This window comes from Aphelocoma coerulescens, chromosome 3, assembly GCF_041296385.1.
Source record: "Aphelocoma coerulescens isolate FSJ_1873_10779 chromosome 3, UR_Acoe_1.0, whole genome shotgun sequence".
NCBI lineage: Eukaryota > Metazoa > Chordata > Aves > Passeriformes > Corvidae > Aphelocoma > Aphelocoma coerulescens.
In genome coordinates, this window is record NC_091016.1 from 41,563,870 (window position 1) to 41,583,557 (window position 19,688).

A 19,688-nucleotide genomic window follows, 5' to 3' on the forward strand; every position below is an offset into this window, starting at 1 on the left:
CTGCTCCCATGAACACTGATAACTGGATATCAGCTGTTGCCCCATCTTTATGTTGGTACAATGAAGGAAGGAACATCCTCAAGGGGCTATTTACAGAATGGGCAGAAAAGGGCAATTTGGATTGTTGTGGTATCTGCCAGCACTAATTTAATTAAACCTTTGGCAGCAGTTTATAAAAAAGCTGATACTTGTGATTTCCTTCTGATGGGGAAGTAACTGGAATGGTACTAGTTTCCAAATAGAACCTTTCTAGATCCCTGGGGGTCAAACCCATGCACCTTTCCATGAGCAAGTTGGTGAGAGACTCATCAGATGTATACTGATCTTATCCCCCAAAAAGGTCTGATCTTGAGGTGATTGTATGTGTGGACTGAATTTACGTTATGCCCTATTCTTACGCCGTAATCATTGCAGGAATTTCTAAGCCTGTCAGATGCTTTTTTCCATACTGGAAACGAAGTAGTTCTCTCTTCTATTTGTGGTAGAATTTAACCATGTCTTTATTTATTTAAATAAAGACTAATGATTCCACCTATGTGTGGATAAACTAGTCATGGTTTTTATTCCTTATTCTCTTTTTAGCTACAGAAAGAGGCTCCTTTCTGGGTCACTAATGCTGTTTAAGTTAAGCCCACATGCTGTCACACTCTGGTGGCTTCTAGAGCTGTTCTTGTCAACTGACAAGTGAAAGGTCAGTGTCTCACAGATTGTTGTTTGTGATAAGGAAACAGCTACAGTAAGATTTGAACTTCTTATGATGCCTTGACATTGCTGGCTGTTAGCAACTGATCAGAAAAATGAAAGCTTGTTTTCATAGCAAATGCATTACTCCTGCACGCAGTGAAATAGAGTTGTGCTTTGGCTTCAAAAATGCAGTCACTTCATTTAACTGCTGCCCCCCTGTGTACATGTGTACAGAGAGGAGTCAGACATACTCATATTTTGATTGCTGCACTAGTTATTTTAGCACAATTAGCCTGGCTGCTGAGGACTCAAAAGGTAGCTGATGCAACAAGGGATTACAGTGCGAGTGCTGAATCTGGATGTATGAAATCAACTTTAACTGAGTCACAAAAGAAAGGCATTTTCTTTTGTAAAATGTTACTAATCTGATAGGGAATAAGTTGTAGTGGAAAAAGATCCAATTAATTTCCAGCTGCACAGCTTTATAATGAAGCAAGATATACAGGTAATTAAGAGAATTAACAACTTTGTAAAAGTAGATCTGAAAAAACTTCTGAAAGCTATAGGCAGCCTCAGCTTTACCATGTTATTGCTGTCTTCTTGATGAGAAGGGAAGCAGTTTTATTGTGTTGTTCCACAGTGCCTTTTTGCATTACTAAAATGCTTAGAGACACAAAATCGAGATCAGAACCTCTCCTTGCTAGGTGATGTTCCTATTTTTCACTTGCAGAGTCGGTATGGGAATATGCCAACTGGGAAACCTTACATTGCTGTTCTGTCAGCAGAGGCTTGGCTGGTGGAACTTTGTGAATGAGAGGCCTGTGTGGGCCTGGCTGATGGTGCTTTACTCAGAAGGGATGGCTCACAGCCCTGCAGGGGTCTGCCTGTGGCAAGTCTGCTTCACTGAGGGCTCTCTGGGGCAAGGAGAGTGTGCATATTTACACCCCAGGATGGCTATCCAGCCTGTAGCTTCCTTGGAGAGGAATAGGAAAGGCTGGCATGGTCCTGAACAGACATCAGAAAACTTTGAGGGTATTGAAAAAGGTAGTTCTGATAGCTATTGTGGTTTTGTAACAAGGTAGAGGCCTTACCTTTCAGAAAATAGTTTGATCATCAAGAAGTAGCTAATAAATAAAATTTGCATGCTGTGTCACTCTGACTAAAGGAGCACTGCAGACTAGAATCTACTTCTGTAAAGGGGTTGAGTTCACCTGAGGTAGATACTTGCTGTCCTGAATGCTTCAGATAATGAAATTTCCCCTCATCTAACATTGTTTTCCTCTGTTTACTTTTCTGTTTAATAAATATATCAAAATAAAGTGAGGGAGCAAGAAGGTGGCTTGATCAGTACTGTTTCAGACTCTGTACTGATTTCTTTTGATGTATATACAGTACTGTGATGTAGATACAGGATGGGTCAATGAAGGGAGAGCAGTGGATGTTGTCTACTGTGACTTCAGCAAGGCTTTTGACCCTATCCCATAAAATCCTTGTAGGTAAGCCAGGAAATCTGGGTTAGATGAATGGACAGTGAGGTGGACCAAGAACTGGCTGAATGGCAGAGCTCAGAGTGTTGTGATCAGTGGGGTAGAATCCAGCTGGAGGCCTGTAGTCACTGGCATTCCCCAGGGACCAATACTGGGTCCAGTCTTATTCAACTTGTTTATCAGTGGGATAGGAGGCACCTCAGCCAGTTTGCTGATGACACTAAAATGAGGGAGTGGCTGAGAGACCTGAAGGCTTTGCTGCCACTCAGCAGGACCTCAATAGGCTGGAGAATTGGGCAGAGAAAAACATAATGGGGTTCAATGAGGGCAAGTGCAGAGTCCTGCACCTGGGGAGGAATAACCCCAAGTGCCAGCACAGACTGGGGACTGACCTACAGGAGAGCAGCTCTGCGGAGAAGGATCTGGGGTTCCTGGTGGATGACAAGTTGTCCATGAGCCAGCAGTGCCCTCATGGCCAGGAGGGACAATGGTGTCCTGGGGTGCATCAGGAAGAGTGTGGCTAGGAGATTGAGGGAGGTGATCCTGCTCCTCTACTCAGCCCTGCTGAGGCCACCTCTGGAATGCTGTGTCCAGTTCTGGGCTCCTCAGCACAAGAAAGAAAAGGAGATACTGGAGAGGGTCCAATGAAAGCCACAAAGATGATGAGGGGTCTGGAGCATTTGTCTTACGAGGAGAGACTGTGGGAGCTGGGCCTGTTCAGTCTGGAGAAGAGAAGACTGAGAGGAGATCTCATTAATGCACATAAATATCTCAAAGGAGGGTGCCAGGAAGTTGGTGCCAGATTCTTTTCAGTGGTTCCCAGTGAGAGGATGAGAAGCAATGGCCACAAACCAGAACACAAGATGTTCCACCTTGACATAAAGAAGATCTACTTCACGTTGAGGGTGGCAGAATGCTGGAATAGACTTCCCAGGGAGATTGTGGAGTCTGCCTCTCTGAAGATCCTTTACCTTCTTTGTAGCCCTTCTTTGGACTCTCTAGCAGCTTTATGTCTTTCTTATTTTGTGGCACCCAAAACTGCACACAGGACTCGAAGTGAGGCTGCACCAGCAGAGAGTACAGAGGGACAATCACCTCCCTCTCTTGGCTGGCGATGCTATGCCCCCCAGGACATGCTTGGCCCTCCTGGCTGCCAGGGCACTGCTGACTCATGTTCAACCTGACACTGATCAGGATACCCAGGTCCTTTTTGTGGCACTGCTTTCCAGCATCTCCTTCCCCAGTCTGTCTGTACATCCAGGGTTACCCTGTCCCAGTTGCAGCATCTGGCACTTTCCCTTGTTGAACTTCGTATGGTTGGTGATTTTCCAGGCCTCTTTTGTTCAGGCCAAAGTGTCTCTGCAGGGCCTCTCTTTCTTCAAGGAAGTCAACAGCTCCTCCCAATTTACTATTATCAGCAAACATACTTAGTATTCCTTTGAGTCCTGTGTCCAAGTTAGTTATGAACATATTGGGGAACCCCTCTAATGATAGGTCCCCAGTCTGATGTCACCCCATTCCCTATAAGCCTTTGCACCCAACGCATGAGTCAGTTGTTTGCCCACTGCATGATGTGTTTATCCAGCTGTGTGTTGGACATTTTGTCCAGAAGGATCCTGTGAAAGATAGTATCAAAATGTTTACTGAAATCCAAAAAGGTTACATAAACTGGCTTCCCTTGATCAGCTAGGCAGGTTACCTTGTCAGAAAAAGAAATCTGGTTTGACAAGCAGGACTTTCCCCTCACAGAGCCATGATGGCTGTGAGCAATGACTGTGTTGTCCTTCAGGTGTTTTGCAATAACTCCCAGTATAATATTCCTCATGATTTTACCAGGCACTGACAAGACTGACGACTGGGCTTGTAGTCACCAGAGTCGTTTCTCTTACCCTTGAAAACTGGGACAGTGTTTGCAAGCTTTCAGTCAATCAGGACCTCTATGGACTTCCAAGACTGTTCAGAAATCATTGTGAGATGTATCAAGATGACATCTGCCATCCCCTTGAATAGTACTCTTGGATAAATCCTACCAGGCCTCTTAGAGGGATCCAACTGGAAAAAAATCCCTGTTTTGTAAGAGAGAACTCTTAAATGTAAGAATTGCAGAAAATATCTTATGGAAGAGGAACCCACCATTATTTGGATGTCTGCTCAGCCTGTAAGTAGCTGATCTTAGACATTCAGTGATTTGTGGCAAAATATTTCATTGAACGAGCTCTTGAGCGTGGCATGGAACTAAATATAGCAGCTTTGATGGGAAGATGTGCTCATGCCTGCAAAAATTTGGATTTCATCTGTGCTGAGGAATGCACTGGAACTGTGTTAATAGTGAAAATGATGATAATCATTGTCATCATTATCATCTGCTTTATGGAGGAACAGGGGAGGTAGCTGCCCCAGTCAAAGGTCATCTTTCTTTTGGACAGCAGGAAGCTGGAGGTTGCAATTAAACTCTACATGCTGTCATGGTAACTAAGTTATGTTTAAATAAAAGTAGTTTATGCTAAATTTTGACTCTGATTAAATACAAAGCATAATCAGCATTCTTGCCATGCCAGTGATTCCCCCTTTAAAAAACCTCCCTCTTTGTAAGGTGTCTTGTTTTGTTTTTGCACACAATCTGTGCTCTTACAGTAGCCCCTTCTGCTAGATCCATATATCAGATTTTGTGTGCAAATTTGCGTAAACTAGGAGCAAAACGTGCCCTATGATAGTCCCTGGAGTTTCAGTATTCACAATGAATGTTGCCTTTGCTAAGCAGCTTCAGTATGTCTACATCCAAGAAAGAGTTTGAATGCAGCAGACATTATGCATGTCCTTTGTCAGCCTCTTTCTCATAGAACACATTCTTTTGACAAGGAAAGGACTACCAGGATCTGCTGTCTTGCTCTTGTTCAAACAGAGTCTGTATCAGTAGTTGCCGTGGTCTCTGGCTAATAGAGCAGCTTAGTATTTTACTGTGAGAGAAAAAGGTCATAATCAAATGGCAGAATGCTGTAGGATTATGTCAGTGCCCTTAGCTACAGGAACTTGCTTACTGATTCCAAGTTATGTTTTCTAAAGGTGAACCTTGTACTGAATAATTCCTTAAATGTGTCTTCTGTTGTAGCGAGTGATTTGTGAGAGATGCAGAGTACATCCTTGGTACTCTGTGGTGTATTAAAAGATGAATGACTTCAGAAATCTCCACCACTTTCAAGTTGCTCTGATTGAATGGTGTAATTGTTCCTTTTTGCTTTGTGAAGGAGGTGTCAATAATTTGATAGTTGTGTGGGCAGCACAAGATTCCTCTTTTTCTCTACCCCCCTGCCCCTAAAATCCGACTTCAGTTTCCGACTTCTACCGGATTAACCTCAAAACATTTGAAGCTGTGTATATATAATGATATTTGAAACTGACCCATTACTATTTATCTTTCCTATTTTCACAGGTTAACCTTTCCCCACAACATGGTAAAAATATGAAAATGAAATATCATAAATGTCAAATTATCCACGTTTGTCTTTTTTTTTTATACTGACTACAATGAATCCCAGCTGTTGCCTTGTCCTTTGAATGCTACCAAACATGAGGTTTATGCTGCACTTTTTTGTTACTGCACAGAACTTAATGCAGAAGTTCCATGTTAGGCAAAAGGGATGAAGTCAGTGTTACCAGAAGGGCTCAGAGACAATTTCTAACTTGTGGGAAGAGGACCTACTACTTATTGATCAATTCCCTTGGTGAGGAATGCCTTTTCTAGGTGAGGTAGAATTCCAATATTTTCTTCATTAATCTCCCTTCTGAAGAGACTCAAGAAGTGTCAGCTCCTGCTCAGTTTGTTTTCTGATGCTGCTTCCTGTAAGGCAAGTTACTGTAATTCCACTGACAGTTTTAGTGGCTGGGAAGCTGGTGGCTGACTTCAGGTTTTTGTCTCATTCTGCAATCTACTGCACTATTACATCAGACAGTGAACTCTTATGCACTAAAGAAAGTGGATAAATTCTTTCAGTTTTCAAAATTAGTTTGTAAATTATAGTCTTGCCTCAACCTTTAAGAATTAGTAGGTCAAGCCCAGGAAAAACAGGGCTGCTTAGTTCTCAGGAAAGATTTGGTTTTCTATGCATATGTCAGAAGAAAGACCACATGCAGGATGTGCTATGAATTGCATCCCCCACTGCTTGTTTCATCACTCCCATACACCAGAAACCAGCCTCTTTGAGCCAAACAGGAAAAATAACTTTATCTTGTTATGACTGAGAAGACACTGATGAGCCAAAAGGAGTTGGTTGGAAGGTAGAAGATTAATATTGTAGAACAGCCAGAATACCTGATTGTGTGTAATGGAAAACTTGGTATTAAGCTGTTAAGCTTGTGTTATAAACAGGTTTATATGAATTTATGATGCTTTTGGTATATAGAGCTTTGAGAGATGTATCCTTTAGTGCTTCCCTAAACTCATCCTTAAAAAGGGAGTCTTAAGAAAAAAATTTTTCTTGGTTAATGTGGACATTTATTGTCTAAAATAACTCAGGAAGTAATTTAGTATTTATTGGGCAGAAAATTCAGTGCTGCACTGAATAAAGAGTGGCTTGCCAAAGAAGTAATTCATGAGTGTACGTGTGTTTATGAAAGAGAGCTTTCTACCTTCTGTTTCTTCTTGCTGGTAAGCTTCTCTCCTGAGGTTAGGAATTCTGGACACTGAGAATTGCTTTATAGTGAACTTGAACACAGATTTGTATTTTGAATTTAGCTTCAGATATGGATATATTTCACACATTTCTGTGCATGCATTTCATTCATCAGTTACTGATGTTAACTAGATTGTGGGGATGTTCTTGAGTGTTCACTAACTCCAGAGCAATGGATATTTCTCATCTTTCATAAATGCTAACTTTCATTTGTAAGTAAGGTAATATCAGTTGGGAGTCCTCAGTTAGGAGCTTTGGAAACATTAATGAGCTTGGCTGTAAAACACCCTTATGTAAATATAATTAACCTCATACTGCATGGTGGCAAATCTTATGCACGGAGAGACTCGATAACTGGAATGAGAAGAGAATCTAGCCTGGCTAACACCTGTGGTTTAACTGCAGAGCCATCTTTTTCCTATGAAGCACAGAATTTTAAATCATGATTTATCTCCAGCTCTCACTGTATAGTGTCAGAAAGCAGTGAAAGAGGAGGTTAATGGTTGCCTTGCATTTATGAGACAGAAGAAAAAAATGGAGCCTTGGGAGGGACATCTGTCTTGTTTCATGTGCACTTGAAAGGTTTTTATTGAGGCATGAAAGGTTGTGTTGTTTCATGCTTTGTCTTTTTGTTGCTTATCCAGGCAGTGATATACTGCCAACAATTCTATGAAGGAATTTCTCAAAATATGTCCTATTAACTGATCTTAAAGCTCATGTATATGCTACGTGGGTACTCGCAGAAAAGAAAAGAAAGAGAATTTAGGAATCAAGTCTTTTACCCCTTAAGTACAGAAACAGCATCTACTAAGAGAGAAGGTGACACTAAAGAGGCAGATTTACGTGAACTGTGCTTGCCAGGTATAATTAGTGTGGAAAAAGAGAAAGGTGAAAAAAAGAAAATTGCCTGAGTTTGTTAATGCTCAAAGTGTCATTTTCGACTATGTCTTTTGAACTGAGATGAGGGAAAAAAGAAATTCTCCAAGAGCTTTGGAAATGTTTTTTCTATGAGTATTTTTCCTTAAATGCATGATATATCCTGGGTGATTCACCCGAGTTTGTGTATGTGTGAACTTAGAAAGCAAGGCCAGAGAGAAGGGGCTATTTTGGTACTGTGACTGGAGCACAGAGTAAACAAGATAGTAAGATTGCGTCCAAATCCCACTCTTCAGTTTGGTTTAATAGTTTGAATGGTTTCTACACTCTTAATCAGTGAGGCAAAAGAAAGAAATGCAGAATAACTGACTTGAAGTCAGTAATCTTTAGATATGTGAATATTCTGGGATCCTTTCTACCCCCTGCTTTATGTATATGTATGGGACTCTGGGAATAAATGAGGATTTATTAGTCAAATATTATGGGCACACATCTTGATGTCTAGTGAGGTACTCAGCCTGCATATTGACCTACACGTACAAATTTGTGCAGTATAAACAATACTGTGGGAAGTACTGGATGCATAAAAGGTTCACAGTCTGGCACAGATTTAGGCATAGCACCATCTTTCCCTTTCATTTCCATTGGCTGCATGACCAAAGGGATGTAAGGAAAAGATAGCAACAGAGTGACTTGAACACATTCAGGCAAAACCTGTTATTCTGTTAGAGGTTAGAAATGTTGCAGTATCACAGGATACTTCTGTGAGCTTTTACCTGTGTAAGGCAAAGTAGTGTTGCAGGCTTTCCAGATTAGGAATTACAGAATGTTTGAAATTCAAGTTAATATTTCAGCTTTCATTGCTTCTGGAGACATTTAACTGTAGAAAAAAATCCCACAATGGCAGAAAGTAAAAAGCACTAAAAGCAGAGATAATTTCTCGATTAGGAGATCCTGGACTGTGGCTAGGCCAGTTCTTATTTTATCTTGATTTTTCTATGTCTTAGGTATGTTCCCATTTTGGTATCCCTGTAATACACTGTTGACTAAAACATGTCCCTGCTGAGGAAAAGAGTAAATTGATGTAGTGCAAAGATAGATATTATGTACATTTGGAATTTAGTTCTGAGCAAGGTTCCTGCTAATAAGCAGAATTTTTGCTTACAAAGTGTGCCAGCATCAGTAAGGAAACCAGGCAGTGTTGCTGGACCCTCAGGATCAAGAGGATACTTAACAAGCCCAACATGCTGTTTTATGAATGTCCATCCAGGGCACCTCTAGGAGGGCACTCAGGAATGCTGCTTTTTGCAGATGATATGTCAATGTAAACCACAGCTCCCTGTTTTCTGCGACAAAACAAGTGGTGTGATTGAACAGGAAGGAGAGCTGCTGCCTGCCCAGCAGGCACTGGTGGACAGTACCATACAGATGTTTCAGAACATGTTACAGATGTTTGCAGTTTGAGCAGCTGACCATCCCTGTAGTACTTGAACTGTTGTGTAGGACATGTGACAAAACAGCAATGCTACTGAAATCCCTACACTTATGTTGAAACAACCCCGTTCTGCATCTGCCCATAGGGTATGCGATTACTAAAATAAGTATTATTTTTCTCACTTCTCTCTGTTCTATTTGTACTCCACAAATACAGAATTTGTAAATGTGTTAGATTATTTCCACCTTCTTCTTCAGTTCCTTTGTAGTTTACAATAAGAAAATGTGACCTAAATAACAGGCTTTATAAGATCTTCATCCCCATTTATTAAAAAGTGTAAACATTCTATTTGCTGACTAATATCTACTTCTCTCTGAGTACATAGGTGAGTGGCTTATATTTATATCTTTCTAAAGGAGTCTCATGTCTTTTTGGTAAGTGATTATTTTGGAGTGCTTGTATTTAAGAACTAGTTACCCAAAAAACTCAGAAACCAAGCATCTAGACAATTTCTGTGAAGCTTGAGAGTAATACTTTTCAGGGAATGTGCACAATCATTTTGAGGCATTTTATTGCTCTGTGCAGTTCATGTTAGATTTGTGAATGTGGACAAGGATCATCAGAAAGTGTCTACAACTGCAGAAACCATGTCACCAATGGGACATGGCTTTCTTTTATGTTGTCCCAACCACCAGGACGTACATGTAGTTTCCTGTTTTGCAGTTGTCTCAAATGCCTCTCTCAAGCCTCACCATCTCAGAACTTCAGGGGATCTGCTGACACCAATAGAAGTGTATTGTACTGGCTTTGGAAATTCATATTTGGGGCTGGAAATCTTTATTTGGCAGAAGATGGGGAGGTTATGATTGAAGTTGATAAGTCAACTCATCAAGTTCTTAGCTGCTGTCCATTTGCCATGAGAGTAGCACTTCCTAGTGACATGGTCAGCAATGGTAATTAATTAATGATGATGGTCCATACTGATTTCAGATATATGAATTGGATGAACGAAGATGAGGTTGGGTTTATGTGTGCACTCTTCTCTGAAGGGAGAGCTGTCTGTTTAGTGGTTCCCAACATAGAAGGTGAGGAATTTGGTTTCAGGGTAATTTAAGGGGATGGAGCAGAATCTTGTGCTAGTTCATTGCAAACATAAATATCTGAGTTATCAAATGTGATGTAATATTTAAGGAAATATTGTTTAGTGAATTCAAGTGTGTTGGATGTCCCAGGTGGACATACATAGGGTAGCAGGACACTGAAGAACTGTCTGCCTCCATGCTGCAAATATAAGGAGGTATTCTGGCAGACAGCCTAAATTCCTGCATTCTGCCAGTGCTATGAGATGATTTAAGTCCAGGATTTCAGCTATAGCCTTCCGAGAGCACTGCACATTCAGTGTAGTGAATCCTGTAAAATGGAATGGCTCAGCATGGGAGTAACATGATGGGGGCACTTTCAGCGATTCTACTGGTTCCTCATAAAAATAGAGAGGCTAGTTTAGCATTCCTGTTCTTGAAGTATTACAGTTGATTGTCTAAAAGTATGTAAAATGATAAACACTTCTTAGCCATAGCAGAATGGATAGCAGTTCTCTATAAGAGAAACAGAGGTTGTGTGATGGCCTAAAAAATGTTGTCATATCACATCTGTTTCCCTCACAAATACAAATCAGTTCTTCAACTTTGCTTTCAATAACTGAAATGTTTAGGTGAAATAAAGCAAGCCTAAGTGTAATAAGAACTTCAGGATGATTTCAAACATGAAATCATGCACCTCACAAACATGGTCTGTTGTTTTTGTGGTGATAAGTAGAGGTATGAAATTGAACAGGTGAGAGACTATCCCTTGAAAACTTTTTGCAGGGGGAAGGAAACTATGCTGTGGATGATTGCTAGCAATACTCCAAGAGGGTTCTTTTTAGGCATATGTTGCAATTTTGTGACATGCATTGGTGAACAGAAGCTATTTGTGGTAGAAATGAGGGAAGGAGGAAAGGAAATTTGTTAGAATTGCATGAAGTACAGGAGATGACATTACATAAGTGTAAATTCATGCAGAAGATGTCAAGAAACTGAATTCAAAGTATTGAGGAGTTACTCCAATAGAGCTGACCCAGCTTTCTCCGAAGTCAAAGATCTTTCAGTTGATTTGGGGAGAGCTGGGTCAAGCCTGATGAAACTCTGATTCTTTTCAGACAATGAAAGGCTGAGGTGAGACTTCCTAACAGGGGGAAAAATGTTAGATGGGCCATCAGAAGAATGAAATCACATGATGTTTACAATCTTTTAAGATAGGCAATGAAAGTCAATAGTAATGATCCCAATTTTGCAGAGTGATGATAAATTGTCTAAGATTTTTCCAAGGGACTCCTTTCTATGCTGCATGTTGAGTTTGCTGGAGAAAGGTCAACAAAAATGCTTAATACACTAGTGGAGTGTTATTTTACAAAGACAAAAAAATGTTGTTTCTAAAATTTTTTCCCCCCTGAAGTAAAATTGAAATATTTTGCACAAATCTAAGCTTTCTTGTATCCTGAGGTAAGACCAAGCAAGGTTTATGGTTTACTCTTTTTTTTTCTGTATGGATGGAAAACCATATACATTATTGACATTTTTAATGATGGGATAAATTTATCCCATTAGTTTTAATGCAGACAAGGTTAGAGCTGAGCTTAAGTACTGTAGATTAGCATGAAGGCAGCAACAAGATTGTTCACAGAGCAGCAAAGAGGGAGTGAATGAAATGCCACTCTCTTACTCCATCTGCAATCCAGAGGCATTGCTGGATTAGGAGGGGTCAGCCAGTGAGCTTTAGCTGATGACACTTCTGTTTTTATTCTGTCTTCAGATATCTCAGCTTATGACAGAGACTAGTCGAGAGGGCCTGACTGAAGCAGCATTGAACCGCTACAATGCAGATAAACCCTCCCTGTACAGCCTCCCTGCTTCTCAGAGCACGTATGTTGCCAGTGAAGTATCCACAGGCACCTCGGTGGCAGCATCATTTTTTGCCAGGTAAGAGAGATTTCTCAGATTTTCCTTTGCTGGACACATAATTTCTTTCAAAGGAGACAAGTCTGTAGTGAAGAAGTGGGGTTGAGATGTCAAAACATGGCTGTGGATACAGATCTATCACAAACTTGCAGGAATTTCCATGAAAATATTGTTTAATCCACCTGTGTGCATTTATCCATACAATAGGGATGATACTTCTACCCTCTTCTGTAAAATATCTCTTTAATGCTTGATTTGGATTAAAATGTGATTGTGCTCCCAGAATAGCACTTGACTTTGTGACATTTTTAGAGGAGTGTATCCCTGAATAAGAAGGGCCCATCCAAGTAATTTCCTGAGATGGGCAATTAACTATAGAGCTAACTGGAGGTGGCTAGTTCAGTTTGGTGGCAATCTTCAGACTTCTTTACTGAATTTTACTTCCTTCCAGGGAAATTATCAAGATTCCACTTTCAGACTAAAAAGTTAAGGTTTCTGATTTCACCTTCTCTCCCTGTCATGCCACTTATGTGACCTGAGGGTCTGAATTCATCCTTGGAACATTCTTTATGTTGAATATTCAGACAAAGTTAAAAAGTCTCGATGAGATAAAGTTTCATTTAAAAAATCGAATGGCTCTCTTGATTAATTTGTTAGTAAAATGTTTTGTTAAATGGGCATATCAGCTCATAAGTGAAATATCAATTATCACAAATAAAAATATCTTTTTGTGCAGAAATATGCTCTTTGCAGAACATAATCTCTCCAGTTGAACCCTTATGTAACAAAAGACATTGAAATAATCCTTGTCTTTTAATGTTTTTTATTAATTAGAAGATTGACTTGGGAAGAGTTATGAAAGTAATGAAATAAGAGGAGAAAAGCCATTATTTTAGCACTTCCAATCCAATCCAATCCAATCCAGTGAGAGATCTTGATTTCAAAACATAGAGTGAACTTTGAGCGAGTGCCTCAAAAACTTTCCAGTCAGCTTCCTTCCCTTGAGAGAGCCAAATTACTAATTCCACATGATTCTGTCTTATTTTAAAGATAAATGGAAAAATTATAAAGTTTTTGGACTCCGTAAATCTGGAAAAAAGATTTTCCTCTCCCATTTTTCCTCACCAACATGAGGGCTGCATATGTTTGATGTCAGTGTCATACAGCGAGTCGTGTAAAAGGGTTAAGTGTAGCATTTTAGAAGATCCAGTTGTTTGGGGCAACTCTGCCATTTTTCCTTTGCAGATGTAATGCTACAATAGCAAATGTGAATGATGACAGTGGTCTTGGTTTGCTGCCCTTTTCTATTTAACTGCAGACAATTTAAATTAAAATTGCTGAATGTACACACATGGTAGTATCTTACTGGAGTGCAGATTGGGATTAGCACATATTTTAGCATGAATTGATTTATGAAGATGACTTGACTCATTTGTTCTTCATTGTTTCATTGTTTATGCTGAGAGAATTCATTTGCTCTTAATATACTCTGCTGAAATGTAGGAAACTAATTAAATTTACTCAAAATCCCTAGTGTAAACCATAGCATTTTAAGTAGAACTCTGTTAGCTTCTAGCTGATGTTGTGAATTCTTGGGTGTGCTTGGTCCAGCAGAGCTCTCATGTTTAGACTGTTTATTTTTAAACTGTACTTAGCAAGACAAAAGCGCCTGGTTTAGTTTGGGGTATTGCACAATTAGATTAATATCACTTATGTGATATTATTTTGTCCTGGATTTCAAGTTACATCATCTGCTGGCAATTTAAGCAGCAAATTCAAGTCAGTGAACAACTGACCTTTTAACAAAAAAATCCACTAGTTGCTTTCCAAATGTGAATCACTAATTTTTGTTTTGCATCTTATGTGTCTATTTGCATTTCTGTCAAGTTGGGGTAAGAAGCGTAGGGTAGGGACCTATGCATACATGTACTATAAAATGTGAAGTAGAAGGCAGTTGTTGTCTAACTCATTAAGATGGTGCATTGTTTACAATGTGAAACAGTGCTGTGTATCAGGCCTATGAATTCTCAACTTTTGCTTTTTATGATTGTCAGTGGCACATGAAGTAGTGACTACCATCGATACCTGGTTTTTTTTGAATGTGTGTCACATGCAATGTTTTCACAGTGAGTAAGTAAGAAGTTATTACAAAGCCAGAGAAATTTTCCAGTGTGAAGCTGAAGCTCAGAGTTGAAGAGCAGAACCTATTCTTCTTTTGAAATTTGAATAATGACCCACAGTATTTCACTCTAACTTCCCTAACAAGCAAAGCAAACCTCAGATGAGGCTCAGATATAAATCATCCATCATCAGGAAAAAACCCAATTAACTAAAATACCATATTACGGACAAAATGTCAAGGCATCCGTGGAACTTTTGGTTGTAATTACTTCAGAAATATCGAGTGGAATACTGGGAGCTCATAATTTTTCTGTTCTCAGGCACTACTAGTTCAACAGTGACAGTCACTTGACTGGCCTGGAGCCATGGAGAAGTATCCTAAGGCCACAGTGACTCTCAGTGTTTTTAAAAACCAGGAGACTTATCAGATGTCTCAATAATTGACTGTTACATTTCATGATCTGTAGCTGACAGATTTCCAAGCCAGCTAAAAGGGCTGCAACTTCTGTGAATTGTCATTTGTTGGGATATTGCTGCAAGGGGACTTATGACACATCAGGATTCCCGTGGGACAGTATGCGAATGCTTTAGAGGAGTAAACACTGAAAACTGGCCAAGTGCTCAGCTGGTAGGCTTATGAATATTAGATGACACAGGTATGAATAATGAATTTCTAATGGTGATTCTGACACAGAAACTGAATTCAATCAATTGTGCTTTTAGTGACAAGCACCAAATTTGCCTTTCTGTTCAAGGCTATCACTCATTTTTGTCTCAGATTTGCTTCAATCATGCTAATTTAGCATCATCTTGCTTCTTACTAGTACACATTCATGATGAGAATAATTCATTTAGTGAATGTGAAATAATGTTAAGATTCTTTACACATAATGAATCATTTGCAGAGTATTTTAGAATTTTTTTGCATGACTTCACTTTTGCCTCCAGTTTGGGTCTTTGTCCTAAGAAGCACTGCATCTTTGGGCCATTGCAGCCTAAGGTGCTTGTGTCCAGCCTCTTGCCTTGTGTCCTCCAAGCACGATGAAGGAGTGTGCCACCCCAGTTAAGGGATTAGTAGATGCCTGTGTTGATGCTGCCAAAGAACTGAGGGAAAGGCCTTCTGTCACTTTTCCCTGGTGTCTCTGTGCAGCTTTATCAGGCGAAGACTAACTTTATTCCTATCTATGCTGGTTTCTACGTGGAGAAAACTTCGGGCACCCTGACTTCAGCTTTGGCCTGGCTACTCTGCAAATAAACCTGCCCTTCTGAATAAAACTTCTCTCTTGTGACTGGGCTGTAGAGTTTCAATAGTCTCTCAGAGGGTGAGAGCACGATGCAGGAACTAGAAGTCAAAACCAGGCCAGAGCCTGTCTGTTGTCCGATACGATACGTTAAAGTTTTTGGGATCTTGGTGCTGCTCCTTGTTTGCCCCATCACAGTAAGCTTGCTTTACTGGAGAGGACTAATTTTGCATCAGGACAAAGGAGAGACATAAAAGCTCATTTCACTTAGGAGGTATAAAAAGGTAAAAATTTTTTGAGGAGGTGATATTTTTGAATGTTAGTCTTTAAAGTTGTTTCCTGTTGCTAGTCAGGGAGTGTAATAGTGTATTTTGAACAAAAGCCTGCCTCAGTCTGAAATCAGATGCAGTCATGTTTGGATTAATTGAGCCTAATGGGAATATAGATAATCTTGAAAGTAGCCAGAAAAATCTTTTTTAGGGATCGTTTTCTATGTCTTTATGCAACTAAACACTAAAGAGGGCCACACAATACTACTGTTGTAGATGTTGCAAGGTACATTTTTCAAACAGAATGTCCAAATTTTTTAAAAGCTCTTACATTAGGGCAAAATAAGAATAGAAAAACTTAGTTGCATGTTTAATGGGTACACAGCTACTCAGTGTGGGATAAGCTCTACCTACAGTTACCTGAATTCTTGGAAAAACTGCTGGTGACCTTTTCCCCACTTATTCCCCATCCCTGTGTGATATGGCAGTGGGGGAAGAGGAGGTGAGGCAGTGCTCTACTGCCAAGGGGTACAGTGTGTTCAAAATGCTGCTGAATGTTCCACAGATTTCCCTTCCATTCCTGAGAATCCTTTTTGAATATTTTTTTTTTAAATTCTCATGCATCTTGCATGAACTGTAAAGCTGATATGAAGACAGTATTTGTGGGGCCCTCTTGTTAAAGCTGCTCTGCTGTTTTGATGACTTAGCAGTCCAGAAACCCTGGAATCTCATGCGTCCCTTTTTTTTGCATACATGTGGAAAACTTCAGTTTATCACACAACTTTTGATGTTTGCTCTTTTTCCTTGTAGTTATTCTCTACAATCTTTGAGTATATGTCTGTTTTAAAGCTCAAAGGAATCCAGAAACTCTTTCCCTTAAAGACTACTGTGTATTGTAGGCACACACCATTTTAACGTCCTGGCTTGAATTTTTTGGAGGTCTGGGGCAAGTTTACAAAAAATGAATTTGTCAGACCATGCACAGGAAAAACAGGTAAGAAACAGAGGCAACAGCTAGCAGAGGAGAAAATGGGTTAGAGGATATTCTTGTACCACAGAGCCCAGCTTTGGCTTGGGGAGGAAGGTCCACAGGAGAAACACTGGGTTTATGTGGGTAGTCTGGCTGTAACTGATGTAGCACGAATGTGCCACTGGCAGCTGTGAGAGCCAGGTCAGGAATCTGCTGTCAATATCCCTGTGACAGCTGCAGGTGTACATCAGGCTGTGCAGGCACACCCAGGGCATTGGAGCTGCAGTGGCCTCAGAGACCTCTCAGGAAAGAGCCTGTGAACATTGTCTGATAGTGAAAGCTGCTCATCTGTGCCTATCTAAAAAAAGAATATTGTTGTCTGAACAGCAGATGGCTCAGATATGACAGTGTTTCTTCATGCTGAAGAGTTGTGGACCCAGTTGCTTTTCAAGCGATGCAGTGGTTCTGTAATTTGGGCACTACTTGGAAGTTCTTGATATTAAATAGTTGTCACCTCAACATCCTTAAGAGAAAATGATTTTCTGGGACTTGGGTGAAAACATGTTTTGGTTTCTTGCTGTCTAACCTATGCAGAATCTAACAGAATTCTTTTATTAGCTGAACAAACTAAATTTAACAGTTAAATTGTGGTCAAATTCTTAGACATTTTGAAGAACTATAAATTAATAGCTCTAATCAAAATTCCTACTCTTTTCCTTCATCCTTATCATATACTGCATAAGAAATACATAAAAAGAATGTTTAGATAAAAGATCCACAGACTATCTTTCAGTAGGAATGCTGGCAGCAAGTTTGGAAACATCTGTAAATCATTTTCACAAATATTTCTACCTTCAAAGCCTGTCTTGGGCTGGCTAGTGGGGGAAATTTTAATCACAATGATATCAGTCTTCCTGAAAGACCATGAAATGTTTAAAATTGGCACCTAGGTTTGAGTGCTCAACTTCAGGGGCTGATTTTTCATGCTTGCTCAACATTCCTCAGTAATGTAGGAGACCAATGTTCATAGTCGCTGCTTTTCTGTGCTTCCTGTTGGTGTGAGAGCCCTAACTAACAGGCTGTTTCTGCTTTCTGTTATTGGTGTTATTTCATGTATATAAATGTAATGCTAGTCAAAAGGGAATTGTGACTCTCCTGAAGCGAAAGAAAGGAGGCAGTTAGTTGAGGCTTAAGGAATACTCTTTTTCTATGGTTCAGTGTAAACAAAATGAAAATATCTTGGTGAGAAAGACTATGAGAGTTACATGCAAGAATAGCCAGTGTGTAGTAGTGGAGACAATGATCTGAAATGCAAGGAAAAAATTAGAACTTCTGCCACATCTGGAAGAGGGAAAGCAAAGGTATGTCACTGATCTCTCATTTTGCATGGTAGTTCTATCTTGGGCCTGAAACAATTTCCAGTGATTTTTTTTTTTCAAAGCTAACACATTTCCTGTGACCCTTTTGTTTGAATCAGTACATGTAGTTTGATTTAAAAAAACCCCAAAAAAGCTTAACAGCAAGATTCCAGAGTAGGTTAATTTCTAACAAGAATTGTGTAGGGTACGTGTCTGAAACAATGGTGTTTGAATCTTTGGATATTGCATGCTGCCATTGTTTAAACAAAAGCTTAAGAAAATGTATACTCTTTACACCTGGGTTGGAAGCCTAGTTGGGGTATGTTTAAGTTGCCACTGGGCTGTGAACAAATGTAATTTGAATCTTTATGCCAGTTACATCCACTGTGTGTTGGTTGCAGATTATTAGCTTGCATTCACAGTTTAAAATACAGATAATGGACCTTGATTTTTAAATAGGGTTTGGGGAGTGACCCATGGAGCTATAAAAAGAAATAAGCTAAACTACCCTAGATTATTGTAGAATACTATACTTGCAGGGGTGTGCCATCTGCTTAGTCTCAAAGCATGTAACTGATGAAAAGCATGTAAATCCTCCTCATGTTCCTAGTATCAAAGTAATCCACTTAAGGTAAACAACTCTGAAGTTAACAAATGTAGTTTTCTGGTCTAAGCATGTTTTAAAAATATCATTATTTAGAAGAATCTAAAGGAAATGATTACTATCCACGGACAAATTATTTACCACTGAACAGAGAAATTAAAATTCCAGCCTGTGAAAGGTATGTTACTTTTATGTTATGTCTTTATTGAAATATGCTACACCTGCTTCTATGTGCTGCACAAGGCGAGTGTTTTCTGACCTGCATTTGCCCCACATATGGTTTATTTTGTATCAATGGTAATGGTAATCACTAACTAATGTTGTTATTGAAATAGTCATCAAGATTGGCAGTTTCTTGTGTAACTAGCCTTTCACAGTTTTGAGAAAATTTTCCCCTTTCTTCCCTTTTTCTTTGGAAAGTTTTGAGATACAATGTTTCTCTGTAATGCAATGAATATCTGGTTCTGTAAAGCAAAGGACACATACTATGGAAATTTTTCTGCTTAAGAGATTATCTTAAAATGGATGTCTTGTCTCCTAAGTATAATTCATTGTATTCTTTTTTTCTGGTATATATTGCCTAAAAACCAGAATTCCAGATTTTTTCTGATTCCTGTGGGAATCACTGGTGTTTAGTTATAAACTTTTGTTTCTGTAAATATGTATTTTGCATCATTTCAATTTTTACTGTCTTACATACACAAATACAAACTTGTGTCTGCAATTCATTTGCCCTATTAATTTTTATATGATCAGTGTTCAGTTTTTGAATTAAAAAATTGCATCTGTGGATACAATGCATTTATGTGTACTTTCCCCTCCTTTTTTTCTGTCTGCTTGTTTTCTCAAGTACAAATCCATGAAAATGCATGATAACCGAAGACCTTTTACCTAGTAAGCAAACACCCTTCTCCTCTCTGAGATCCTAGAGTCAACAGCTGATTATATTCCAATGAAAAGGGCCAGTAATGCAAACA

At 39.5% G+C, this 19,688-nt stretch overlaps 1 protein-coding gene across 2 annotated transcripts in view; it reads left to right on the top strand.

Moving 5' to 3' along the window:
• KIF26B (kinesin family member 26B) overlaps nt 1-19,688 on the top strand; it is a 285,201-nt gene that overhangs the window by 102,745 nt on the left and 162,768 nt on the right. For both annotated transcript variants that reach the window (XM_069009928.1, XM_069009929.1), the window contains one exon: nt 12,003-12,169. In XM_069009928.1, the coding sequence (XP_068866029.1) occupies nt 12,003-12,169 (167 nt within the window). The remainder of the gene's footprint in view (nt 1-12,002; nt 12,170-19,688) is intronic.